Here is a 27500-nt window from a genome sequence, read left to right on the forward strand (position 1 = left end):
AAACACAAACATTTAGCTAGGTATTACTGTTGGAGCGAGGAACACAAGCATTTAGCTAGGTATTACTGTTGGAGCTAGAAACACAAGCATTTAGTTTGGTATTACTGCACTGTTGGAGCTAGAAACACAAGCATTTAGCTAGGTATTACTGTTGGAGTGAGACACACAAGCATTTAGCTAGTTATTACTGCACTGTTGGAACTAGAAACACAAGCATTTAGCTAGGTATTACTGTTGGAGCGAGGAACAAAAGCATTTAGCTAGGTATTACTGTTGGAGCGAGGAACACAAGCTTTTAGCTAGGTATTACTGTTGGAGCTAGAAACACAAGCATTTAGCTAGGTATTACTGTTGGAGCTAGAAACACAATCATTTAGCTGCAACTGCAATAACATGTGTTATAACACGTAATAACACGTGTTCTTGACCAATAAACTTGGATTTTTAAGACAGATACGGCATAAAATGATAATGAAACTAGAAGGAAACAAATGAGCAGACAGTTATTTCAGCAAAATCACTATTACGGTATGAGAGTAAAACGTACAACTGTAAGAAAAGTGGTCCCTCTAGCTAGCCGGATATTGACTCAGCAAGGATCTATACTCCACTACAAACACCGGAGGTTGTTACTGTACAGCTGGAGGTCGTTACTGTACAGATGTACACTGGAGGTCGTTACTGTACAGATGAACACCGGAGGTCGTTACTGTACAGATGAACACTGGAGGTCGTTACTGTACAGATGAACACTGGAGGTCGTTACTGTACAGATGAACACTGGAGGTCGTTACTGTACAGATGAACACCGGAGGTCGTTACTGTACAGATGAACACTGGAGGTCGTTACTGTACATCTGGAGGTCGTTACTGTACAGCTGGAGGTCATTACTGTACAGATGAACACCGGAGGAAGTTACTGTACAGATGAACACTGGAGGTCGTTACTGTACAGATGAACACTGGAGGTCGTTACTGTACAGATGAACACTGGAGGTCTTTACTGTACAGCTGGAGGTCGTTACTGTACAGATGAACACTGGAGGAAGTTACTATACAGATAAACACTGGAGGTCGTTACTGTACATCTGGAGGTCGTTACTGTACAGCTGGAGGTAGTTACTGTACATCTGGAGGTCGTTACTGTACCGCTGGAGGTCGTTACTGTACAGATGAACACTGGAGGTCGTTACTGTACAGATAAACACTGGAGGTCGTTACTGTACATCTGGAGGTCATTACTGTACAGCTGGAGGTCGTTACTGTACAGATAAACACTGGAGGTCGTTACTGTACAGATAAACACTGGAGGAAGTTACTGTACAGATGAACACTGGAGGAAGTTACTGTACAGATAAACACTGGAGGTCGTTACTGTACAGATAAACACTGGAGGTCGTTACTGTACAGATGAACACTGGAGGAAGTTACTGTACATCTGGAGGTCGTTACTGTACAGCTGGAGGTCGTTACTGTACAGATAAACACTGGAGGTCGTTACTGTACAGATAAACACTGGAGGTCGTTACTGTACAGATGAACACTGGAGGTCGTTACTGTACAGATGAACACTGGAGGTCTTTACTGTACAGCTGGAGGTCGTTACTGTACAGATGAACACTGGAGGAAGTTACTGTACAGATAAACACTGGAGGAAGTTACTGTACATCTGGAGGTCGTTACTGTACATCTGGAGGTCGTTACTGTACAGATGGAGGTCGTTAATGTACAGATAAACACTGGAGGTCGTTACTGTACATCTGGAGGTCGTTACTGTACAGATGGAGGTCGTTAATGTACAGATAAACACTGGAGGTCGTTACTGTACAGATGAACACTTTAGAGACAACACAGCATGCTTCAGGACAAGTGGTAAACCATGATGAAGAGTGGCAGGCCACTCTGTGAGCAGTCTTACTCGTCCAACACATTCTCTGTACAATCAAAGAAAACAAGATGCTTGAAGAGAAATGGTAAACGATGGTGATGTTGATTGAATGGGAACTCTTTGAGGGTACATACTTGTCCAACACGTTCGTCCTCTTGGCTGGGGTGGTGTTCTCTAGTTGTAGACTGGGCTGGCTGATGTAGAGAACAGCCAGACTGAAGTATGAGTTCCACACCTGGCCAGTGACACACACACCACATACATTAGCAAAACAACAAAAAAGTACTTAAACAATGATACTCAATGTCTAGGTCAAACAGAAGAGCGTTATATTCACACACAACTAGGATGTTGAAAAGATCATGGACATCTTGTGAGAGGAGAAGGGGAGGAAAGAGGCAGGTTAGTGTTTTTGGGGTCATGAATCTTGTTCTGGAGGCAGATCTCAACCCTATCTACACTGCTAATGCTAATGGCTAACCTTAACCCTAACTACACTGCTAATGCTAATGCCTAACCTTAACTCTAACTACACTGCTAATGCTAATGCCTAACCTTAACCCTAACTACACTGCTAATGCTAATGCCTAACCTTAACCCTAACCTTAACCCTAACTACACTGCTAATGCTAATGCCTAACCTTAACCCTAACTACACTGCTAATGCTAATGCCTTACCTTAACCCTAACTACACTGCTAATGCTAATGCCTAACCTTAACCCTAACTACACTGCTAATTCTAATGCCTAACCTTAACCCTAACTACACTGTTAATTATAACGCCTAACCTTAACCCAAACTACACTGTTAATTATAATGCCTAACCTTAACCCAAACTACACTGTTAATTATAATGCCTAACCTTAAATTAACCCATAAGAGTTTAAGCTTTGTCTAAGCTGGGAGAGAGGGATTCTACTCAGCTATATGGACTTGTTTTAAGAAGGTCCTACCAAGGATCATTTTGATATTTGATTTGGAATTTTAGGAGGATATGCAAAAATATATAATAATTATTTGGTAAAACATTTTTTGGGCCTTACTGCTATTAGCCCATAGAAACACATTGAATAACAGATAGTCCTTACTGCTATTAGCCCATAGAAACACATTGAATAACAGATAGTCCTTACTGCTATTAGCCCATAGAAACACATTGAATAACAGATAGTCCTTACTGCTATTAGCCCATAGAAACACATTGAATAACAGATAGTCCTTACTGCTATTAGCCCATAGAAACACATTGAATAACAGATAGTCCTTACTGCTATTAGCCCATAGAAACACATTGAATAACAGATAGTCCTTACTGCTATTAGCCCATAGAAACACATTGAATAACAGATAGTCCTTACTGCTATTAGCCCATAGAAACACATTGAATAACAGATAGTCCTTACTGCTATTAGCCCATAGAAACACATTGAATAACAGATAGTCCTTACTGCTATTAGCCCATAGAAACACATTGAATAACAGATAGTCCTTACTGCTATTAGCCCATAGAAACACATTGAATAACAGATAGTCCTTACTGCTATTAGCCCATAGAAACACATTGAATAACAGATAGTCCTTACTGCTATTAGCCCATAGAAACACATTGAATAACAGATAGTCCTTACTGCTATTAGCCCATAGAAACACATTGAATAACAGATAGTCCTTACTGCTATTAGCCCATAGAAACACATTGAATAACAGATAGTCCTTACTGCTATTAGCCCATAGAAACACATTGAATAACAGATAGTCCTTACTGCTATTAGCCCATAGAAACACATTGAATAACAGATAGTCCTTACTGCTATTAGCCCATAGAAACACATTGAATAACAGATAGTCCTTACTGCTATTAGCCCATAGAAACACATTGAATAACAGATAGTCCTTACTGCTATTAGCCCATAGAAACACATTGAATAACAGATAGTCCTTACTGCTATTAGCCCATAGAAACACATTGAATAACAGATAGTCCTTACTGCTATTAGCCCATAGAGACACATTGAATAACAGATTAACTACATTGAACAACAGATAGTAAATCTAAAGGAAGTTTGCTCTGAAGTGTCTCTCCTATACCTGAGAGAAATAATAAAGATCAGGATAACTCTAAGGGGTTCATTAATTTTTACAACATAGACAATTTTGACTTTGCAGCTGGTTCATCTAGCGGAAATTGCTCTGTTCTGCCTCAAGGACAAGACTTGCGTGCTTGCGTGTGTGTGTTTGTTCGTATGTTCACTCTTGGCGTGGGCTGCAGCAACACACCAGCTCACTCGCTCTCCATGTGTGTGTGTGTGTGTCACTCTGTCAAAGTCACGCACCTTGAATTCAAAGTCAGCCTCGGTGAAGTTCTTGTGCAAAGCCGGGGACAGATATTGGACAGTTGTCACTATGGTGCTAGAAGGAGAAACACCAGAAATAAGTACAGAACTGTTCAAAATAAACGGTTTTTGAAACAGCTAATTATTGATACATTCTGACGCCATTTTGTGGATGTTGGGAAACATCTAAGATCACTTATAATGGGGATTCTTCAGAATCTCTTTTAGAATGCTTTATCATGTATTACCATGTATTGCAGGTAATTGACCCCCCCCCCCACCAAGCCGAAACACCACGACGGCCCTCAAGGAATTCCTCTGGACTTTGTGTAAACTGTAAACCACATATTTATTATTTATATCCTGAGACTTATTGGAGCTGGGGATTTCAATAAGGGAAATCTGAGGGAAAATTCCTCCAATCAGATCACGCCTCCATTTTCCTACCTCCCCTCCTATAAAGCACAAACTTAAACAGGAAGTACCTGTGGTAAGGACTGTTCTGACCGATCGGAATCTATGCATCAAGATTGTTTGGGAAATGTTCCGTAGTTGTCACTGAGAATAGTATTGACGTGTACAGTTCCTCGGGAAGTGCATAGAGAATGTTGTTCCCAGTGCGACGATTAGAACTTATGCAAACCAAAAACCGTAGACAGATGGCAGCATTACATGCCAAACTGAAAGGGAAAACCACATTTATCCACGGAAAGGTGAGTGGGAACTGAAAGAGGAGGTTTGAAAGAGGGATGGGAGGAGGTGTGGAAGAGGGATGGGAGGAGATGTGGAAGAGGGGTGGGAGGTGTGGAAGAGGGATGGGAGGAGGTGTGGAAGAGGGATGGGAGTAGGTGTGGAAGAGGGGTGGGAGCCACATGGAGATGTACTTGCTGGTCAGCTCATCATGTTCCAGTCCTGTGTATGTGTGTGTTCAGTATGACCTACTTGCTGGTCAGCAGCCTCATCACGTTCCAGTCCTGTGTGTGTGTGTGTTCAGTATGACCTACTTGCTGGTCAGCAGCCTCATCACGTTCGAGTCCTGTGTGTGTGTGTGTTCAGTATGACCTACTTGCTGGTCAGCAGCCTCATCACGTTCCAGTCCCGGGGAAAAATACTGAGCTTCATCAGGTTACGAAACACACAGAATATCTTCAGAAGGAACTCCTGAGAGAGAGAGAGAGAGAGAGAGAGAGAGAGAGAGAGAGAGAGAGAGAGAGAGAGAGAGAGAACCAAATAATGCATGCAGAGCAGAATCAGGCCGATACCCACTAATTATCAAAATCCAGAAAAGAGCTGTTAAATTCTACAACCACCTAAAAGGAAGCAATTCCCAAACCTTCCATAACAAAGCCATCACCTACAGAGAGATGAACATGGAGAAGAGTCCCCTAAGCAAGCTGGTCCTGGGGCTCTGTTCACAAACACAAACACACCCCACTGAGCCCCAGGACAGCAGCACAATTAGACCCAAACAAATCATGAGAAAACGAAAAGATAATTACTTGACACATTGGAAAGAATTAACAAAAAAACAGAGCAAACTAGAATGCTATTTGGCCCTAAACAGAGAGTACACTGTGCAGAATACCTTTGACTATGTACAGACTCAGTGAGCATATCCTTGCTATTGAGAAAGGCCGCCGTAGGCAGACATGGCTCTCAAGAGAATACAGGCTATGTGCTCACTGCCCACAAAATGAGGTGGAAACTGAGCTGCACTTCCTAACCTCCTGCCCAATGTATGACCATATTAGAGAGACATATTTCCCTCAGATTACACAGATCCACAAAGACTTTGAAAACAAATCCAATTTTGATAAACTCTCATATCTACTGGGTGAAATACCACAGTGTGCCATCACAGCAGCAAGATTTGTGACCTGTTGCCACAAGAAAAGGGCAACCAGTGAAGAACAAACACCATTGTAAATACAACCCATATTTATGCTTATTTATTTTCCCTTGTGTACTTTAACCATTTGTACATTGTTATAACACTGTATATAGAGAGACAGAGAGAGAGTCATGTGTGTCCTTAACCATGAGCAGGCCAGAACACTGGAACAAAACCAATATGTCAGTTCATCCATGACTACACATCTGTCCTCTCCTCCCCTTCATCTGCACTGATTGGAAAAGATACGACAGGTGAAAACAAAATGGTGGAAACTCAGCATCAGGCTGGAATTCATGAATCGCATCACATTCTTTCAGGTCAGTGGAAAGAGGAAGAGGAGGACATTGAGAAAGAGACAGACTCACCTTAACTTCCTCTTTGCTCTGGAAGTTGTCCAGTAGATGGTTGAAGTGGATGTCAGACATCTGACGCAGCAGGGATAGGAGGCAGGACACATATTCTCCCTGCCAATGAGAACACAGGCACACACATGTCAGCCAATCACAGTGCAACGCGAGCCATCCAATGACCAATCAAAACACAGATGGGGAAGAAGGGGGGGGTTTAGGATAACGAAGGATGGAGGGTGATGATTAGATAAGGGTATGTTTCAAAGGATAACTGTAAGATAGTTTAGTTACTTAGTAAGTTAGTTACATCATTCAACTTAGTTTAGTTACTGTATTCAGTTTAGTTTAGTTACTGTATTCAGCTTAGCTTAGTTACTGTATTCAGATCAGTTACTGTTTTCAGTTTAGTTTAGTTACTGTTTTCAGCTTAGTTTAGTTACTGTTTTCAGCTTAGTTGAGTTACTGTATTCAGTTTAGTTTAGTTACTGTATTCAGATCAGTTACTGTTTTCAGCTTAGTTTAGCTACTGTATTCAGCTTAGTTTAGTTACTGTTTTCAGCTTAGTTTAGTTACTGTATTCAGTTTAGTTTAGTTACTGTATTCAGTTTAGTTTAGTTACTGTATTCAGTTTAGTTTAGTTACTGTATTCAGTTTAGTTTAGTTACTGTATTCAGTTTAGTTTAGTTACTGTATTCAGTTTAGTTTAGTTACTGTATTCAGTTTAGTTTAGTTACTGTATTCAGTTTAGTTTAGTTACTGTATTCAGTTAGTTCAGTTACTGTTTTCAGCTTAGTTTAGCTACTGTATTCAGCTTAGTTTAGTTACTGTTTTCAGCTTAGTTTAGTTACTGTATTCAGTTTAGTTTAGTTACTGTATTCAGTTTAGTTTAGTTACTGTATTCAGTTTAGTTTAGTTACTGTATTCAGTTTAGTTTAGTTACTGTATTCAGTTTAGTTTAGTTACTGTATTCAGTTTAGTTTAGTTACTGTATTCAGTTTAGTTTAGTTACTGTATTCAGTTTAGTTTAGTTACTGTATTCAGTTTAGTTTAGTTACTGTATTCAGTTTAGTTTAGTTACTGTATTCAGTTTAGTTTAGTTACTGTATTCAGTTTAGTTTAGTTACTGTATTCAGTTTAGTTTAGTTACTGTATTCAGTTTAGTTTAGTTACTGTATTCAGTTTAGTTTAGTTACTGTATTCAGTTTAGTTACTGTATTCAGCTTAGTTTAGTTACTTAATTTAACTTAGTTAATTTACTGTATTCAGATTAGTTTAGTTACTGCATTCAGCTTAGTTACTGAGTTCCTAACAGTGAGAAAAACTAAATTGATCAATAATATTCAACAAATAAATGTATGCAAAAAAAAAATGCTTTAGGCCTCATACTTTTTTACTGTAAGTTTAGTTACTGTATTCAGTTTAGTTTAGTTACTGTATTCAGTTTAGTTTAGCTACTGTATTCAGCTTAGTTTAGTTACTGTTTTCAGCTTAGTTTAGTTACTGTATTCAGTTTAGTTTAGTTACTGTATTCAGTTTAGTTTAGTTACTGTATTCAGTTTAGTTTAGTTACTGTATTCAGTTTAGTTTAGTTACTGTATTCAGTTTAGTTTAGTTACTGTATTCAGTTTAGTTTAGTTACTGTATTCAGATCAGTTACTGTATTCAGCTTAGTTTAGTTACTGTATTCAGATTAGTTACTGAGTTCAGCTTAGTTTAGTTACTGTATTCAGCTTACTTACTGTATTCAGCTTAGTGTGGTTACTGCATTCAGCTTAGTTACTGTATTCAGCTTAGTTTAGTTACTGTATTCAGATTAGTTACTGTATTCAGCTTAGTTTAGTTACTTAATTTAACTTAGTTAATTTACTGTATTCAGATTAGTTTAGTTACTGTATTCAGCTTAGTTTAGTTACTGCATTCAGCTTAGTTACTGTATTCAGCTTAGTTTAGTTACTGTATTCAGATTAGTTACTGTATTCAGCTTAGTTTAGTTACTTAATTTAACTTAGTTAAGTTACTGTATTCAGATTAGTTTAGTTACTGCATTCAGCTTAGTTACTGAGTTCCTAACAGTGAGAAAAACTAAATTGATCAATAATATTCAACAAATAAATGTATGCAAAAAAAAATGCTTTAGGCCTCATACTTTTTTACTGTAAGTTTAGTTACTGTATTCAGTTTAGTTTAGTTACTGTATTCAGTTTAGTTTAGTTACTGTATTCAGTTTAGTTTAGTTACTGTATTCAGATCAGTTACTGTATTCAGCTTAGTTTAGTTACTGTATTCAGTTTAGTTTAGTTACTGTATTCAGATCAGTTACTGTATTCAGTTTAGTTTAGTTACTGTATTCAGTTTAGTTTAGTTACTGTATTCAGTTTAGTTTAGTTACTGTATTCAGTTTAGTTTAGTTACTGTATTCAGATCAGTTACTGTATTCAGCTTAGTTTAGTTACTGTATTCAGTTTAGTTTAGTTACTATATTCAGTTTAGTTTAGTTACTGTATTCAGTTTAGTTTAGTTACTGTATTCAGCTTAGTTTAGTTACTGTATTCAGTTTAGTTTAGTTACTGTATTCAGTTTAGTTTAGTTACTGTATTCAGTTTAGTTTAGTTACTGTATTCAGTTTAGTTACTGTATTCAGTTTATTTTATTTGACTGCATTCCTCTGAAAACACTCCTAATAGACAAGCTACAAACTGGTAAAGGGTTATGAAGCGCAGGGACACAATGAACAATGGAACAAATAGGGACAGTGGGGGAGGTGAGGGGGGCACAAATAGGGACATTGGGGGAGGTGAGGGGGGAAACATGTAAAGACAGGAGTAGTGAGGGGGAATCATATAGAGACAGGAGTAGTGAGGGGAATCATATAGAGACAGGAGTAGTGAGGGGGAACATGTAGAGACATGAGTAGTGAGGGGGAACATGTAGAGACATGAGTAGTGAGGGGGGAATCTTATAGAGACAGGAGTAGTGAGGGGAATCATATAGAGACAGGAGTAGTGAGGGGAATCATATAGAGACAGGAGTAGTGAGGGGAATCATATAGAGACAGGAGTAGTGAGGGGGGAACATGTAGAGACAGGAGTAGTGAGGGGAATCATATAGAGACAGGAGTAGTGAGGGGGGAACATGTAGAGACAGGATAGTGAGGGGAACATGTAGAGACAGGAGTAGTGAGGGGGGAACATGTAGAGACAGGAGTGGGGGAAGTGATGGGGAAAATAGAGATGAGTAGGACCGGGTTGATGAAGAGAGAGAGAGAGGAAGTTTGGAGAGTAGAGGAGGATGAAGTAGGATGGATAGGAGTAGCAGATTGTTAGTTACTAACAGTGATCTCAGCCGTGCACTGCGGGCAGCGATGGCCTCTTACCGCCTCCTGGGACTGAGACTTGGTCATGATGGCCAGCAGGGTCTGGAGTAGCACATCCAGGAGAGACTCCACCATCATCTCTACCTCCTCCTGCACTGGGGTGTCCTAGGGGGACATATGAATACATGGGAAATCAATGTGTACCCTCTCCTGGGTGAAGAAGACCACAGGATTCCTACTGTACATGAAGACCTCCAGGAAGACCACAGGAATCCTACTGTACATGAAGACCTCCAGGAAGACCACAGGAATCCTACTGTACATGAAAAACATCTTTACTCTAGCTTTAACTTCATGACCGATGTCTTGAGATGTTGTTTCAATATATCCACATAATTTTCATTTCCTCATGAAGCCATCTATTTTGTGAAGTGCACCAGTCCCTCCTGCAGCAAAGCACCCCCACAACATGATGCTTTCACCCCCGTGCCTCATGTGTGGGAAGGTGTTCTTCGGCTTGCAAGCATCCCCCATTTTCCTCCAAACATAATGATCGTCATTATGGCCAAACAGTTCTATTTTTGTTTCATCAGACCAGAGGACATTTCTCCAAAAAGTACCATCTTTGTCCCCATGTGCAGTTGCAAACCGTAGTCTGGCTTTTTTATGGCGGTTTTTGAGCAGTGGCTTCTTCCTTGCTGAGTGGCCTTTCAGGTTATGTTGATATAGGACTTGTTTTACTGTGGATATAGATACTTTTGTACCTGTTTCCTCCAGCATCTTCACAAGGTCCTTTGCTGTTGTTCTGGGATTGATCTGCACTTTTCGCCCCAAAGTACGTTAATCTCTAGGAGACAGAATGCATCTCCTTCCTGAGCGGTATGACGGCTGCGTGGTCCCTTGGTGTTTATACTTGCGTACTATTGTCTGTACAGATGAACATGGTACCTTCAGGCGTTTGGAAATTGCCCCCAAGGATGAGCCAGACTTGTGGAGGTCTACAATTTTTTTTCTGAGGTCTTGGCTGATTTCTTTTGATTTTCCCATGATGTCAAACAAAGAGGCACTTAGTTTGAAGGTAGGCCTTGGAATACATCCACAGGTACACCTCCAATTGACTCAAATGATGTAAATTAGCCTGTCAGATGCTACTAAAGCCATGACATCATTTTCTGGAATGTTCCAAGCTGTTTAAAGGCAGAGTCAACTTCGTGTATGCAAACTTCTGACCCACTGGAATTGTGATACAGTGAATTATAAGTGAAATCATCTGTTTGTAAACAATTGTTGGAAAAATGACTTGTGTCGTGCACACAGTAGATGTCGTAACCGACTTGCCAAAACTATAGTTTGTAAACAAGACATTTGTGGAGTGGTTAAAAAACAAGTTTTAATGACTCCAACCTAAGTGCAAGTAATCTTCCGACTTCAACTGTATTTGCCTAAGGAGTATATAAACCTCCGACTTCAACTGTATTTGCCTAAGGAGTATATAAACCTCCGACTTCAACTGTATTTGCCTAAGGAGTATATAAACCTCCGACTTCAACTGTATTTGCCTAAGGAGTATGTAAACTTCCGACTTCAACTTTATTTGGTTAAGGTGTATATAAACCTCCGACTTCAACTTTATTTGGTTAAGGAGTATGTAAACCTCTGACTTCAACTGTATCTTATACAGTGTCATGAACCGGTGCGTTGAACCATCTACAGACTTCCTAAATGTGAATGAACATAATCCAGAGCGAATATGGTTATGGTTTAAAACTGAGAGTCAGGATTGCTTTGACACAGTTGGAATGACTCATACACAAGGAGACCTGACCAATGTCTGTTAATCATACTAGAACCTGACGCCAGGTGATGTAATTATATTTGTCCTGTTTGTACGGACTAGAGAGAGTTTACCAGAGAGCTGGTCTTGATGATGGAGAAGATAGAGACTAGAGATAGTTTACCAGATGGAGAAGATAGAGACTAGAGATAGTTTACCAGATGGAGAAGATAGAGACTAGAGATAGTTTACCAGATGGAGAAGATAGAGACTAGAGATAGTTTACCAGAGAGCTGGTCTTGATGATGGAGAAGATAGAGACTAGAGATAGTTTACCAAAGAGCTGGTCTTGATGATGGAGAAGATACTGCTGAGGATGCCAGAACAGATGAGCAGCTCTTTCTGCTGTCTCAGGTGGAGGTGGATGTGATGTAGAACTACAGGAAGCAAGATCCTACGCGAATCTGAGAGAGAGAGATACACGAAGAGAGAGAATTTACCTATAATTGACCGACACAACAGTTTTTGATAAAACATTTTTTTTTTAATTCTCCCCAATTGGTTGTTTACAGTCTTGTCCCATCAATGCAACTCCCCTACAGACTCGGGAGAGGCGAAGGTCAAGAGCTATACGTCCTCCTAAACACGGCCCTGCCAAGCCGCATTGCTTCTTGACACAGTGCACACTTAACCCGGAAGCCAGCCGCACCAATGTGTCAGAGGAAACACTGTCCAGCTGGCGACTGTAGTTAGCTTGCAGGCGCCCGGCCTGCCACAAGGAGTTGCTAGAGGGCGATGGGACAAGGAAATCCCGGTCGGCCAAACCCTCCCCTAACCCGGACCACGCTGGGCCAAACCCTCCCCTAACCCGGACGATGCTGGGCAAAACCCTCCCCTAACCCGGACGATGCTGGACCAAACCCTCCCCTAACCCGGACGATGCTGGGCCAAACCCTCCCCTAACCCGGACGATGCTGGGCCAATTGTGCGCCGCCTCATGGGTCTCCCAACACGGCCGGCTGTGACACAGCCTAGGATCGAACCAGGGTCTGTAGTGACGCCTTAGACAGCTGCGCCACTCGGGAGGCCCAACCTATACCGCAGTCAACGATACCTTCTGTATTTCATCCATTCACATCCATGTGGATCTTTTAACTTACATATTATAAGTAAAACAACCCAAAACTCTGAACAAAAAAACTGGTGCATCAAAATGGTCATCAGCCTGAGTGTTCATAATGTCATCCAAGTGCTGAATACCTGGGAAAGAGAAGAGGCGACTGTCGACGGTGCAAGCGATGGACTGCAGTTTGACCACGTCCATGGACTGTCCGATGTTTACGGTACTTGGCATACTGCCCAGCGTGCCCCGTACGAACTCTGCCACTTCCTGGACTGTAAACATCTGAAGCAGTTCGTCAAAGATAGCTGGGAACGAGTTCAATAGCGCCGCCTAGTGGTGGGGGAGAAACAGAGGGAGGCTGAGAGATGGAGGAGAGATGGGGAGAGAGTGACCAGCTCCATACTCCACACTGGACCAATGGCTCAGGGATGTGGTGTGGGTGATTTTGGGGGTGTGAGACAGACTGCCAGGCCAGTGTACCAAGGAGCAACAAACTAATCGAAATGGAAGGATAACCTATCAAAAATCAGACATTTCCCATTCATAGATTTTTGACATTTCCCGTTCATATTGATCCTCTTGCACCTAGGTACCATGAATCAACCTATGGCCCAACAGTCCAAATGACACAAAGACAGTCCTGGAAAAGTTGTGAGGATCTCCAAGGATCTCCAGGCATCACAGAGTCATTACACAGAGTCATAACATAGAGCCATTATACAGAGTCATTACACAGAGTCATTACACAGAATCATAACATAGAGCCATTACACAGAGTCATTACACAGAGTCATGGCTCGTGGGAAGACATGACATGATGATGCAAGATTAGGAAAAGAGTTTGTCAGGGTAAACAAAACACAGGAGGCAAACCAAATACATTTACAAGGTTTCATTCTGTTTGGATTGGTGAAATGGTTGGGAGATTGGTTGGTGAGTTGGTTGGGAGATTGATTGGTGAGTTGTTTGGGAGATTGATTGTAAAAGGGGTTGGTGATTTGGGAAGGGGTGGATTGGTTGAGAGGAGGTAGGAGCAATGTTCCCTCTAAAGTTTCTGGGCACTGAGCAAATTTCAGGTCTGCTGAGTGCAAATTTGAACATTGTACCAGAGTGGCCTACCATAAAAAACAACGGCAAAAACGCATCCCATAACATTTTAACATGGAAATAGCTGTTCTATCACTCAGCCTACAGTAGCAGCCAATGAGTGGTGTACAATGTAGACCTACATTCTATGAGACTTTTGAAAAAAACATGCACGGCTTGGCATTAATCAGGTGACTGAAAATGTTGTTGTGTTGTTCGATGCAAGAAACCCTTTTACAAAATAAAATGCATCATTATTCCCATACCATTACTCCAGAAAATCAGACAAATCATGCTACCCTCTGCCTATTGGCTACTTAGCTTATCCAATCTTGTCTCAAAATACTACACTGCCCCTTTAAGACAAAAAAAAGCTCTTTACCTGTCTCACTTTTCTTTTTTAGATGGCTAGAAATGCACTCATTTTGTGCTCTCGTAGGAAGCAACCCCCCCCATTGTTGACCAGAAATGATCTATAACTGGGCTAATAACTCACTAACTAGCAAAGGATTTGAACAAATGTGCACACGTGGCTACATGCAGCTCTCTCTTTGATCTCAAAACAAGCACATCTGCTGTAAACACAGCCCAGTTCAAAGTGAATGGCAGAGATCCATACAGTGGTCCCCCCTTTAAAAGTTGCGTCGTACGGCGGCACACCTTGTGGGCCGCATTCTATGGCACGTCATTTAATTGTCAGCCATTTTTTACGTTAATGCGAGTTAGTGCTAGTTTGACCACCAGAGGGCAACTTAGAGAAGCATTTGATAGTCTCCCATATATGGCATTACTAGAGAATTTAAAACCTTTTTTGTAGTAACATAGTACATGGAATCGATTTTAAGAAATTTTGCATAATTACTTTGATTAATATTATGGTGTTTCTTTTCCGAGAGAAACAAAAAACTAACCCCTCAGGGGTTTCTGTTAGGATGGAATGGAAAATATTGCGCTGTACAACGTGACGGTCTGGAGTAGGCTACAGTATAAGAGGATTGGAGGATTCTAAATTAATATCTAAGGGGCATAACATTTCCATACCCTAATTGTAGTGTAACCAATACTCATTTTTGCCTATGGTAAGCCTACAACTGGTGAGACGGGCCGGTGCTGCGCCCGGCGCCCAATCACTTTGACTACGACCTCAGATCAGACGAGACAACCCGGACACGGAAAGGACGGGCCCCCAATATTTTTTTCAATGTTGTGACTCTCCGCCAATAATTACATTTAGAGGATTGGAGGATTCTAAATGAATATCTAAGGGGAATTTTCCGCTAGGATCTCTGAGAATATCTAAGGGGCTTTTATATAATTCTAAATGAATTAATAATAATAATAATCGCTTTGTTTAAAAAGTTAGAATATTTTGGAGATTTAGTTTCCATTTAACCTAGAGTGAGCGAGAAAAAGGCAATTATTGAACATGGGGTGAGACATTCTCACTAATTTGTAAATAAAGCCAGTTTGGTATTTAGAATGATTTATTTCTGGAGAAACCTAACTTGATTATTTAGCAGACATCACTTGCTTATATTCAGTCAACACATATATCTTAAGAATATCATGGAACAAAATTTAACATTTTAGTTTCTCCATGTTTGTCACAGCGCAGCGCGAAACAGAAATAGCTGAAATAGACATCCACAGTGGGAAGGCTATATATAATGATATTTTGGAGATTATTTCGTTTTCACGAAAATGACAGTGAGTGATTGTAATCTGAATAAAGGCCAAAATATAGCCCTCCTGATAGCCACAATGACGCTGTACAACGTGACCATGTGTGTTTTGAAAGAGTATTTTCCAGTAAGCAACAATTTGTTTGCCTTCATTAGACAACTTTGTTGCAATAGTTCTGTAATTCAGTGATACTTATTCCCATAGTACCTCGTTATGGATCCATAACTAAATTAACATCTACATTTTGAAAGAGTATTTGTATCATTATTTTATTAACGAAAGCATAAAGATGCTGATGAAGAAATACAGTACTGTTCAGTATATGCTTTTACATTTGGATAATAAAGCATTTAAAGCAGTTTGAAGATATAATATATATATATATGCATTCGTTTATTAGGCTACTGTGCTGTCAGACAAGTAAACATAGCCTACAATACATACTGTAGTAAACATGGGAAAGTGTCTAATTCCTTACATAAGGGAGAGCAGGCCCATGTCCAGACTTTCTCGGTGACCTCAAGTACCTTCAATAATGGCTGTACTAGAGAATAAGGGCACGCGCGAGGCCGGGTTTCAATTCCTCGACGGGGAGGAAGGAGTAGGCTGTCCTTGTAAATAAAAATGTGGTCTTAACTAATTCCATATGTGTTATTTCATAGTTGTGATGTCTTCACTATTATTCTACAATGTAGAAAATAGTAAAAAATAAAGAAAAATCCTGGAGTGAGTAGGTGTGTCCAAATGTTTGATTGGTTCTTGCTTAATTAGTTTGATTCAGAAAAATGAAAAACCTTCTGGGTTTTCGTTAGGATGGAACGGAAAATATGGCGCTGTACAACGTGACGGTCGGCAGTACAGTACTGGGCTATTTAGCGAAATAATCCGGTGTCCTGTGGGAGACTGGGGTTCAATTCCCTGATGGGGAGGAAGGAGTAGGCTGTCCTTGTAAATAATAATTTGTTCTTAACTGACTTGCCTAGTAAAATTAAGGTTAGACTAAGAGCACAACATTTCTACACCCTAATTGTATAATTGTAGTCTAACCAATACCCAAACGGAGATTTAGTGAAAATAAAAACCTCATTGATTTATCAAGACCAGCCCCCATGCTTGTCTCAGAGCAGGGCTAAATGGGGCTGAAATAGTTGACCACAGCGGGTAGGCTAACGCTTCAAATCCTATTGCTTCTAACTTAAATATGCTCTTTAAATAAATAAGACCTACACCACTTTTAACAGCACATTACTCAACACTAGTGAGACTCATGTCTCCTACAGTAAACCATCAGTGTATCTAATAATATGACGTGACTCTTCGCCAATAATTACATATATTGGAGGATTGGAGGATATTTCTGTAACTCAGTGATATTTATTCCCACAGTAATTCGTTATGGATCCATAACTAAATAATCATCAGCATTTTGAAAGAGTATTTTTATCATTATTTTATTAATGAAACCATGAAGATGTTACATTATTTTACTTTGAACGTGCTGACACTAAGAACAGGGGGAACGTTTCCCTTGTCAGTGTCATTATTAGTGCAATGCCCCTTAAATATTTTGGAGAAGATTTCGTTTTCAAATCATGTCAAATGAGCGAGAATGTCACGCCCTGACCTTAGAGATCCTTTGTTTGTCTCTATTTGGTTAGGTCAGGGTGTGATTTGGGTTGGATATTGTGTACTACAGTAAGAGCAAAATAAATATAACAAAATAAACGAACAAAAAACCTCAGTATAACAACAGTTTCAGTAAGTAACACTGAAGTTGTGCACAATTATCAATTTCTATTTAGGTTTATGTCGCACGTTCATTGTCAGTTAGAGACACAGTAGGACCCAAAAGCATAATCAGTCCTCTAACTCCCCCTTGTGGTGGTCTGGAGCAATGAAGTAGTGACGCAGGGTACCGTACAAAACCATAAATTACCTCTAAGTCCCGCTGGGTAAACTCGCAAGTTTTAAAAGGAGAAACCACTGTATACACTACCCGGTCAAAAGTTTTAGAACACCTACTCATTCAAAGGTTTTTCTTTATTTTCACTATTTTCAATATTGTAGAATAACAGGGAAGACATCAGAACTATGAAATAACAAATATGGAATCATGTAGTAACCAAAAAAGTGTTAAACATATCAAAATATATCATATATTTGAGATTCTTCAAAGTAGCCACCCTTTGCCTTAATGACAGCTTTGCACACTCTTGTCATTCTCTCAACCAGCTTCATGAGGTAGTCACCTAGAATGTATTGCAATTAACAGGTGTGCTTTGTTAATTTTGTGGAATTTGAGCAAATCAGTTGTATTGTGACAAGGTAGGGTTGGTATATAGAAGATAGCCCTATTTGGTAAAAGACCAAGTCCATATTATGGCAATTACAGCTCAAATAAGCAAAGAGAAACAACGTACTTCTCTGCGCCGACTGATATTTATTCTGCGCACAGGTTAGAGGGCGGATGTTTGAGTATCTTGCTGTTTATAAAAGGGGTTGGTGGTTGGTTGGTAGGGAGGTTGGGAGGCTGGTTGGTAGGGAGATTGGGAGGCTGGTTGGTTGGGAGGTTAGGAGGCTGGTTGGTTGGGAGTTTGGTTGGTAGGGAGGTTGGTTGGTAGGGAGGTTGGGAGGCTGGTTGGTAGGGAGGTTGGTTGGTAGGGAGGTTGGGAGACTGGTTGGTTGGGAGGTTGGGAGGCTGGTTAGTAGTTGGTTGGTAGGGAGGTTGGGAGGCTGGTTGGTAGTTGGTTGGGAGGCTGGTTGGTAGGGAGGTTGGGAGGCTGGTTGGTAGGGAGGCTGGTTGGTAGGTAGGGAGGTTGGTAGGGAGGTTGGGAGGCTGGTTGGTTGGGAGGTTGGGTGGTTGGTTGGTAGGGAGGTTGGGAGGCTGGTTGGTTGGGAGGTGCTTGATGCCAGAGTGGGCGGGCGGAACTCGGCAGAGGACCCCCATTGTACCAGGGCTACAGCTACTTACTGAGAGAGGAGAGGGGCGAGGAGCGTTGGAGCTCCAGGCCTGAGTACAGCTGATGGGGCCTGGGGGCTGTCCCTGTCCAGAGGCAGGCTGGGGGACCTGAGGAGTCTGACCGGGGGGGACAGGACAGTCAGGGGACAGAGAGCGTCCCAGAGGAAGGGGACAGGAGAAGGAGGTAACATATGTAGTACACAAAGCAGCGGCAAAGGAGGCAGATAAAGACGATAGAGAAAATTAGACTAATTAAAGCAACTGAAATACTGTGGCAAAGGGATTCTAACTACTTTAGATTGTAAAGAAATTCAAATAGAAAAAGGATTCTACTAACTAGTGTATATTTTATATATTTTTTTTTCAGCTGCAGAGCTGAAAAGAGAGTAAACAGTGAAGTCACAGAGCTGAAAAGAGAGTAAACAGTGAAGTCACAGAGCTGAAAAGAGAGTAAACAGTGAAGTCACAGAGCTGAAAAGAGAGTAAACAGTGAAGTCACAGAGCTGAAAAGAGAGTAAACAGTGAAGTCACAGAGCTGAAAAGAGAGTAAACAGTGAAGTCACAGAGCTGAAAAGAGAGTAAACAGTGAAGTCACAGAGCTGAAAAGAGAGTAAACAGTGAAGTCACAGAGCTGAAAAGAGAATAAACAGTGAAGTCACAGAGCTGAAAAGAGAGTAAACAGTGAAGTCACGGAGCTGAAAAGAGAGTAAACAGTGAAGTCACGGAGCTGAAAAGAGAGTAAACAGTGAAGTCACAGAGCTGAAAAGAGAGTAAACACTGAAGTCACGGAGCTGAAAAGAGAGTAAACAGTGAAGTCACAGAGCTGAAAAGAGAGTAAACAGTGAAGTCACGAAGCTGAAAAGAGAGTAAACAGTGAAGTCACAGAGCTGAAAAGAGAGTAAACAGTGAAGTCACAGAGGACGTATTGATGGTATAAATGGATTATGTTGTTGAATCTCAGAATCTTCATATCGACTCTCTTCACTTCCTCGTCCTGGTGGGAGAATGAAGTCGTCACACTTCGGCACAGTTCCAGACGGGAACAAAGAAACACACAATAAGCTATCTTGATATGGGGGGGGGGGGGGGCTAGAAGAAGAGCGCTGAACATTACAATGGTTAGCATCTAAACAACATTTAGCCATGCTTAAGTCTACTGGCTATTACTACTACCATTCTATTATTAAACTGGGGGTGGGGTCAGTGTAGGTCTCCCAAACTCTGCTGTGTGTCAGAATGTTTAGACCTCTGGGGTGTGTTTAGGTCACTGACCTGTGTGAAAACGAGCGTCTCAGAGCCGCGGCTGTCCAGACTGAGGACAAAGCGGATGGACAGGAAGAGCTCCTGGATGCTGGCTCTGAACTGTTCTTCCTCCATACCACAGGTAGCACGGGAGTACAGGATGCGAGACTGGATAATGAACTTCAACAGGTACTCCAGGGCCTGGGTGGAGGAGATAAGGACATAGACGTGTTTAATAAAGTGTAACTGGTTGGATCGAAACCTCTCTCGCACGTCAACCTAACCTCTTCACCACTTGACCAAGAGAACATCCTGAAGGTGCCAGGGTTAGATTTGGGCTCAGGGCAGGAAATCACAAGGAGGGAAAGAGAGACACCAGGGCATAGACATGTCAGTCTCACAATGCCAGACTTCCAAGTCTTGAAATCTGGAAATCAAGATTCTAATAAACAACGTGCAAAAAGGGCACAACTTTCTTTATGTCGAAAAATACTTCATTTTTATTACGATAAATATTAAATCGCCTGTTGAGGTTTCAGTTATTTTTATCAGAAAAAAAAGAAAAAGGTGTGATATTTTTAAAATAAATTAAACAATATTCAGTCAACCATGATAGTCTTCAGACATAACGGATTGAGGAGGGCCAGAGACATCGACATAAGGACGGACCCATGAGACATTGATGGAGACAGACAGGCTTTCTAAGGACAGTAATGGTGGTACAAACAGTCATCCATTTTTTTTTTTTAAATCATGTGGATAGAATCTATTATTTACACAGGAAACGTTTACATTGCATTGCAGCCTTTAAAAATATAAAGCAATGAGTAAGCTTTATTCATATTTTATTCAACTAATTTACTGAGTAGTCCTTCTCGCCCAAACACATTCCATATTGACTGTAGATTTTACACTGCACTGTACTGGTATTTCAACTGTAATGTAATGATTTTTTCCCCTGGCAATTTCTTTCACTACCAGAAACAATCAAGAGGTTTTTTTTCTGGTCACATACATGGTCAAGGACATTTTTAGCACCCCCCCCCCCCCAAACTCAAAACATATTCCCATGGGTCACTTCCAGTGGAGCATGTTCTCCTACCCTCATGGCCTCCTGGATGTGGTTCTGTCTCACCACCTCTGCAGAACGGTCCATGTACCACTTCAGACAGCGGATCAACTCTCTGGAGAAAGCACGAGACAAAGACGTTTCATCAAAACCAGCAAAAGTGAGGGGGTCTTCATTTTGTACATTCAGAAAGTATTTTTCTGTTGTTCTGCCCCCTGAACAGGCAGTTAACCCACTGTTTCCTAGGCCGTTATTGAAAATAACAATTTGTTCTTAACTGACTTGCCGAGTTAAATAAAGGTCAAATAAAAAGAACTACCAGACGTTACAAAGGAAACTCACTTGTACGCCAGCGCTCCAGCAAAGTGCTTCTGGATGTAAGTGTCCATGACGGGGCAGAAGTGATAGTACTTACTGTCCCTCAGCAGATTAATGATGAACACCTGAGGAGAAGGAGAGAGAGATAGTCAGTTAGGAGTCTTGACAATGGAGGACTGTAAGAACAACACCTGAGGAGAAGGAGAGAGAGATGTAGTCAGTTAGGAGTCTTGACAATGGAGGACTGTAAGAACAACACCTGAGGAGAAGGATAGAGAGATAGTCAGTTAGGAGTCTTGACAATGGAGGACTGTAAGAACAACACCTGAGGAGAAGGAGAGAGAGATAGTCAGTTAGGAGTCTTGACAATGGAGGACTGTAAGAACAACACCTGAGGAGAAGGAGAGAGAGATAGTCAGTTAGGAGTCTTGACAATGGAGGACTGTAAGAACAACACCTGAGGAGAAGGAGAGAGAGATAGTCAGTTAGGAGTCTTGAAATGGAGGACTGTAAGAACAACACCTGAGGAGAAGGAGACAGAGATGTAGTCAGTTAGGAGTCTTGACAATGGAGGACTGTAAGAACAACACCTGAGGAGAAGGAGAGAGAGATAGTCAGTTAGGAGTCTTGACAATGGAGGACTGTAAGAACAACACCTGAGGAGAAGGAGAGAGATGTAGTCAGTTAGGAGTCTTGACAATGGAGGACTGTAAGAACAACACCTGAGGACAAGGAGAGAGAGATGGTCAGTTAGGAGTCTTGACAATAGAGGACTGTAAGAACAACACCTGAGGAGAAGGAGACAGAGATGTAGTCAGTTAGGAGTCTTGACAATGGAGGACTGTAAGAACAACACCTGAGGAGAAGGAGAGAGAGATAGTCAGTTAGGAGTCTTGACAATGGAGGACTGTAAGAACAACACCTGAGGAGAAGGAGAGAGATGTAGTCAGTTAGGAGTCTTGACAATGGAGGACTGTAAGAACAACACCTGAGGACAAGGAGAGAGAGATGGTCAGTTAGGAGTCTTGACAATGGAGGACTGTAAGAACAACACCTGAGGAGAAGGAGAGAGATGTAGTCAGTTAGGAGTCTTGACAATGGAGGACTGTAAGAACAACACCTGAGGAGAAGGAGACAGAGATGTAGTCAGTTAGGAGTCTTGACAATGGAGGACTGTAAGAACAACACCTGAGGACAAGGAGAGAGAGATGGTCAGTTAGGAGTCTTGACAATAGAGGACTGTAAGAACAACACCTGAGGAGAAGGAGACAGAGATGTAGTCAGTTAGGAGTCTTGACAATGGAGGACTGTAAGAACAACACCTGAGGAGAAGGAGACAGAGATGTAGTCAGTTAGGAGTCTTGACAATGGAGGACTGTAAGAACAACACCTGAGGAGAAGGAGAGAGAGATGTAGTCAGTTAGGAGTCTTGACAATGGAGAGAGACTAACATTTTAGCATATTTTCAGTGTGGAACCTGTCTATTGTTTAGGGGGGTTATAGCCTAGGCTAACCAATTCTAAATGGCACTAGCAGCTCACAAAGTAGACTAATATAAGCAGAAAAATATACGGGATACAATTATTCCAACATTTTAGCTAGTTGTTTTAACTTATATTTCCTTACTTCAACCAACCAGTACAATTTGAATATGTGATAAAAAACTGCCGTCATTTTGCAAGAAATGTACAGCATCTTGTGTATCACATCAGTTCGAGGTTTTGTCCCACTATTTTTATTATAGGGATTTATTTCTGTAGGCCTCATAGCGGTAGCTTGTGTGTGCACTCAGCACACGTGTGTAGAGGGAGGGCAAATCGAGTGAGCGAGACACGGTAGGGAAAGGGAATTTAGGGAGAAGAACGGTGTGATGCTTAGCTTGGTTTATTTTTGTTGTTGTTGTTGTTGTTGTTGTTGTGCCCTGCAAATGCAACTTGTACAAATGGAACACTGGAGACTTAAAGAAAAACGATTACAACAAAAATATTCAGGGCTCTCTGGTTAAACATGTGATCTCTGGTTAAACATGTGATCTCTAGTTAAACATGTGATCTCTGGTTAAACATGTGATCTCTAGTTAAACATGTGATCTCTGGTTAAACATGTGATCTCTGGTTAAACATGTGATCTCTGGTTAAACATGTGATCTCTGGTTATACATGTGATCTCTGGTTAAACATGTGATCTCTGGTTAAACATGTGATCTCTGGTTATACATGTGATCTCTGGTTAAACATGTGATCTCTGGTTAAACATGTGATCTCTGGTTAAACATGTGATCTCTGGTTAAACATGTGATCTCTGGTTAAACATGTGATCTCTGGTTAAACATGTGATCTCTGGTTAAACATGTGATCTCTGGTTAAACATGTGATCTCTGGTTAAACATGTGATCTCTGGATAAACATGTGATCTCTGGTTAAACATGTGATCTCTGGACGCCCATCACCAGATTCAGTGAGTAACTCCACTCTGGGGTCCTTTCTATAGCTTATTACCAGGCTGAGATGAAGGTACACTGGGGTAAGCCCAACATTGCACCCTATTCCCTTAAAATAGTGCACAACTTTTGACCAGGCTTGTTGAGCCTCACAGAAGAGCCATGGTAAGTCCAAAAAGGTATCATATTCCCAAAATGGACCACTACTTTTCTAGTCAAAGGTAGGTCATTAATAGGGAATAGGGTGCCATTTTAAATGTACTCTGCCTCTTCTGTGAGCAGTGAGCCCACCCATCATACAGACTGTTCATCTGAGCAGTGAGCCCACCCATCATACAGACTGTTCATCTGAGCAGTGAGCCCACCCATCATACAGACTGTTCATCTGAGCAGTGAGCCCACCCATCATACAGACTGTTCATCTGAGCAGTGAGCCCACCCATCAATACATACTATCAATACAGACTGTTCCTCTGAGCAGTGAGCCCACCCATCAATACAGACAGTTAATCTGAGCAGTGAGCCCACCCATCAATACAGACTGTTCATCTGAGCAGTGAGCCCACCCATCATACAGACTGTTCATCTGAGCAGTGAGCCCACCCATCATACAGACTGTTCATCTGAGCAGTGAGCCCATCCATCAATACATACTATCAATACAGACTGTTCCTCTGAGCAGTGAGCCCACCCATCAATAAATACTATCAATACAGCCTGTTCCTCTGAGCAGTGAGCCCACCCATCAATACAGACTGTTCATCTGAGCAGTGAGCCCACCCATCATACAGACTGTTCATCTGAGCAGTGAGCCCACCCATCATACAGACTGTTCATCTGAGCAGTGAGCCCACCCATCAATACAGACTGTTCATCTGAGCAGTGAGCCCACCCATCATACAGACTGTTCATTTGAGCAGTGAGCCCACCCATCATACAGACTGTTCATCTGAGCAGTGAGCCCATCCATCAATACATACTATCAATACAGACTGTTCCTCTGAGCAGTGAGCCCACCCATCAATACATACTATCAATACAGACTGTTCCTCTGAGCAGTGAGCCCACCCATCAATACAGACTGTTCATCTGAGCAGTGAGCCCACCCATCATACAGACTGTTCATCTGAGCAGTGAGCCCACCCATCATACAGACTGTTCATCTGAGCAGTGAGCCCACCCATCATACAGACTGTTCATCTGAGCAGTGAGCCCACCCATCATACAGACTGTTCCTCTGAGCAGTGAGCCCATCCATCAATACATACTGTTCCTCTGAGCAGTGAGCCCACCCATCATACAGACTGTTCATCTGAGCAGTGAGCCCACCCATCAATACAGACTGTTCATCTGAGCAGTGAGCCCACCCATCATACAGACTGTTCATCTGAGCAGTGAGCCCACCCATCATACAGACTGTTCATCTGAGCAGTGAGCCCACCCATCATACAGACTGTTCCTCTGAGCAGTGAGCCCATCCATCAATACATACTGTTCCTCTGAGCAGTGAGCCCACCCATCATACAGACTGTTCATCTGAGCAGTGAGCCCACCCATCAATACAGACTGTTCATCTGAGCAGTGAGCCCACCCATCATACAGACTGTTCATCTGAGCAGTGAGCCCACCCATCATACAGACTGTTCATCTGAGCAGTGAGCCCACCCATCATACAGACTGTTCATCTGAGCAGTGAGCCCATCCATCAATACATACTATCAATACAGACTGTTCCTCTGAGCAGTGAGCCCACCCATCAATACATACTATCAATACAGACTGTTCCTCTGAGCAGTGAGCCCACCCATCAATACAGACAGTTCATCTGAGCAGTGAGCCCACCCATCAATACAGACTGTTCATCTGAGCAGTGAGCCCACCCATCATACAGACTGTTCATCTGAGCAGTGAGCCCATCCATCATACAGACTGTTCATCTGAGCAGTGAGCCCACCCATCATACAGACTGTTCATCTGAGCAGTGAGCCCACCCATCATACAGACTGTTCATCTGAGCAGTGAGCCCACCCATCAATACATACTATCAATACAGACTGTTCCTCTGAGCAGTGAGCCCACCCATCAATACAGACTGTTCATCTGATCAGTGAGCCCACCCATCATTCAGACTGTTCATCTGAGCAGTGAGCCCACCCATCATACAGACTGTTCATCTGAGCAGTTAGCCCATCTGTATGATGGATGGGCTCACTCCAACTCAATCATCAAGTTTGCGGACGACACAACAGTGGTAGGCTTGATTACCAACAACGACGAGACGGCCTACAGGGAGGAGGTGAGGGCCCTCGGAGTGTGGTGTCAGGAAAATAACCTCACACTCAACGTCAACAAAACTAAGGATATGATTGTGGACTTCAGGAAACAGCAGAGGGAACACCCCCCCATCCACATCGATGGAACAGTAGTGGAGAGGGTAGCAAGTTTTAAGTTCCTCGGCATACACATCACAGACAAACTGAATTGGTCCACTCACACAGACAGCATCGTGAGGAAGGCGCAGCAGCGCCTCTTCAACCTCAGGAGGCTGAAGAAATTCGGCTTGTCACCAAAAGCACTCACAAACTTCTACAGATGCACAATCGAGAGCATCCTGGCGGGCTGTATCACCGCCTGGTATGGCAACTGCACCGCCCTCAACCGTAAGGCTCTCCAGAGGGTAGTGAGGTCTGCACAACGCATCACCGGGGGCAAACTACCTGCCCCTCAGGACACCTACACCACCCGATGCTAAAGGAAGACCATAAAGATCATCAAGGACATCAACCACCCGAGCCACTGCCTGTTCACCGCGCTGTCATCCAGAAGGCGAGGTCAGTACAGGTGCATCAAAGCTGGGACCGAGAGACTGAAAAACAGCTTCTATCTCAAGGCCATCAGACTGTTAAACAGCCACCACTAACATTGAGTGGCTACTGCCAACACACTGTCAATGCCACTGACTCTACTCCAGCCACTTTAATCATGGGAATTGATGGGAAATGATGTAAATATATCACTAGCCACTTTAAAAAATGCTACCTTATATAATGTTACTTACCCTACATTATTCATCTCATATGCATACGTAGATACTGTACTCTATATCATCGACTGCATCCTTATGTAATACATGTATCACTAGCCACTTTAACTATGCCACTTGGTTTACATACTCATCTCATATGTATATACTGTACTCGATATCATCTACTGTATCTTGCCTATGCTGCTCTGTACCATCACTCATTCATATATCTTTATGTACATATTCTTTATCCCCTTACACTGTGTATAAGACAGTAGTTTTTTTGGGAATTGTTAGTTAGATCACTTGTTCGTTATTACTGCATTGTCGGAACTAGAAGCACAAGCATTTCGCTACACTCGCATTAACATCTGCTAACCATGTGTATGTGACAAATAAATTTGATTTGATTTGATTTGATCCATCATACAGACTGTTCATCTGAGCAGTGAGCCCACCCATCATACAGACTGTTCATCTGAGCAGTGAGCCCACCCATCATACAGACTGTTCATCTGAGCAGTGAGCCCATCCATCATACAGACTGTTCATCTGAGCAGTGAGCCCACCCATCATACAGACTGTTCACCTGAGCAGTGAGCCCACTCATCAATACATACTATCAATACAGACTGTTCATCTGAGCAGTGAGCCCACCCATCAATACAGACTGTTCATCTGAGCAGTGAGCCCACCCATCATACAGACTGTTCCTCTGAGCAGTGAGCCCATCCATCAATACAGACTGTTCCTCTGAGCAGTGAGACCATCCATCAATACATACTGTTCCTCTGAGCAGTGAGCCCATCCATCCACGTTGTCTAGCCACTGATCTCCGACCCTTATTGTCGCAGCGAAATAATCCTGCTGCGACAGGATTTGAACGTTTGGTCCATAATGTTGCTTGATAGGTGGTTAGCTGGCCAAAAGTAAGCTACATGAAAAGTGCAGTAACAGAATGTTAGTGTGGGTTTTCAGTGAATTTATTTATGTCAAGCATTT

The 27500-nt window shown here is 41.9% G+C and overlaps 1 protein-coding gene across 1 annotated transcript in view; it reads right to left on the reverse strand.

Annotated features, from left to right (window-relative positions):
- Nucleotides 1-27500, reverse strand: part of LOC109880617 (dedicator of cytokinesis protein 3) — a 218797-nt gene that overhangs the window by 45324 nt on the left and 145973 nt on the right. Inside the window, exons 22-31 of the mRNA XM_031833718.1 lie at nt 21058-21158; nt 20749-20830; nt 19677-19847; nt 12814-13006; nt 11890-12017; nt 9798-9944; nt 6482-6580; nt 5289-5383; nt 4223-4298; nt 2023-2123 (exon numbers count right to left, since the gene is read on the reverse strand). Of these exons, the coding sequence (XP_031689578.1) occupies nt 2023-2123; nt 4223-4298; nt 5289-5383; nt 6482-6580; nt 9798-9944; nt 11890-12017; nt 12814-13006; nt 19677-19847; nt 20749-20830; nt 21058-21158 (1193 nt within the window). The remainder of the gene's footprint in view (nt 1-2022; nt 2124-4222; nt 4299-5288; nt 5384-6481; nt 6581-9797; nt 9945-11889; nt 12018-12813; nt 13007-19676; nt 19848-20748; nt 20831-21057; nt 21159-27500) is intronic.

The sequence above is a fragment of the Oncorhynchus kisutch genome, linkage group LG1 (assembly GCF_002021735.2).
Source record: "Oncorhynchus kisutch isolate 150728-3 linkage group LG1, Okis_V2, whole genome shotgun sequence".
NCBI classification, from domain to species: Eukaryota; Metazoa; Chordata; class Actinopteri; order Salmoniformes; family Salmonidae; genus Oncorhynchus; species Oncorhynchus kisutch.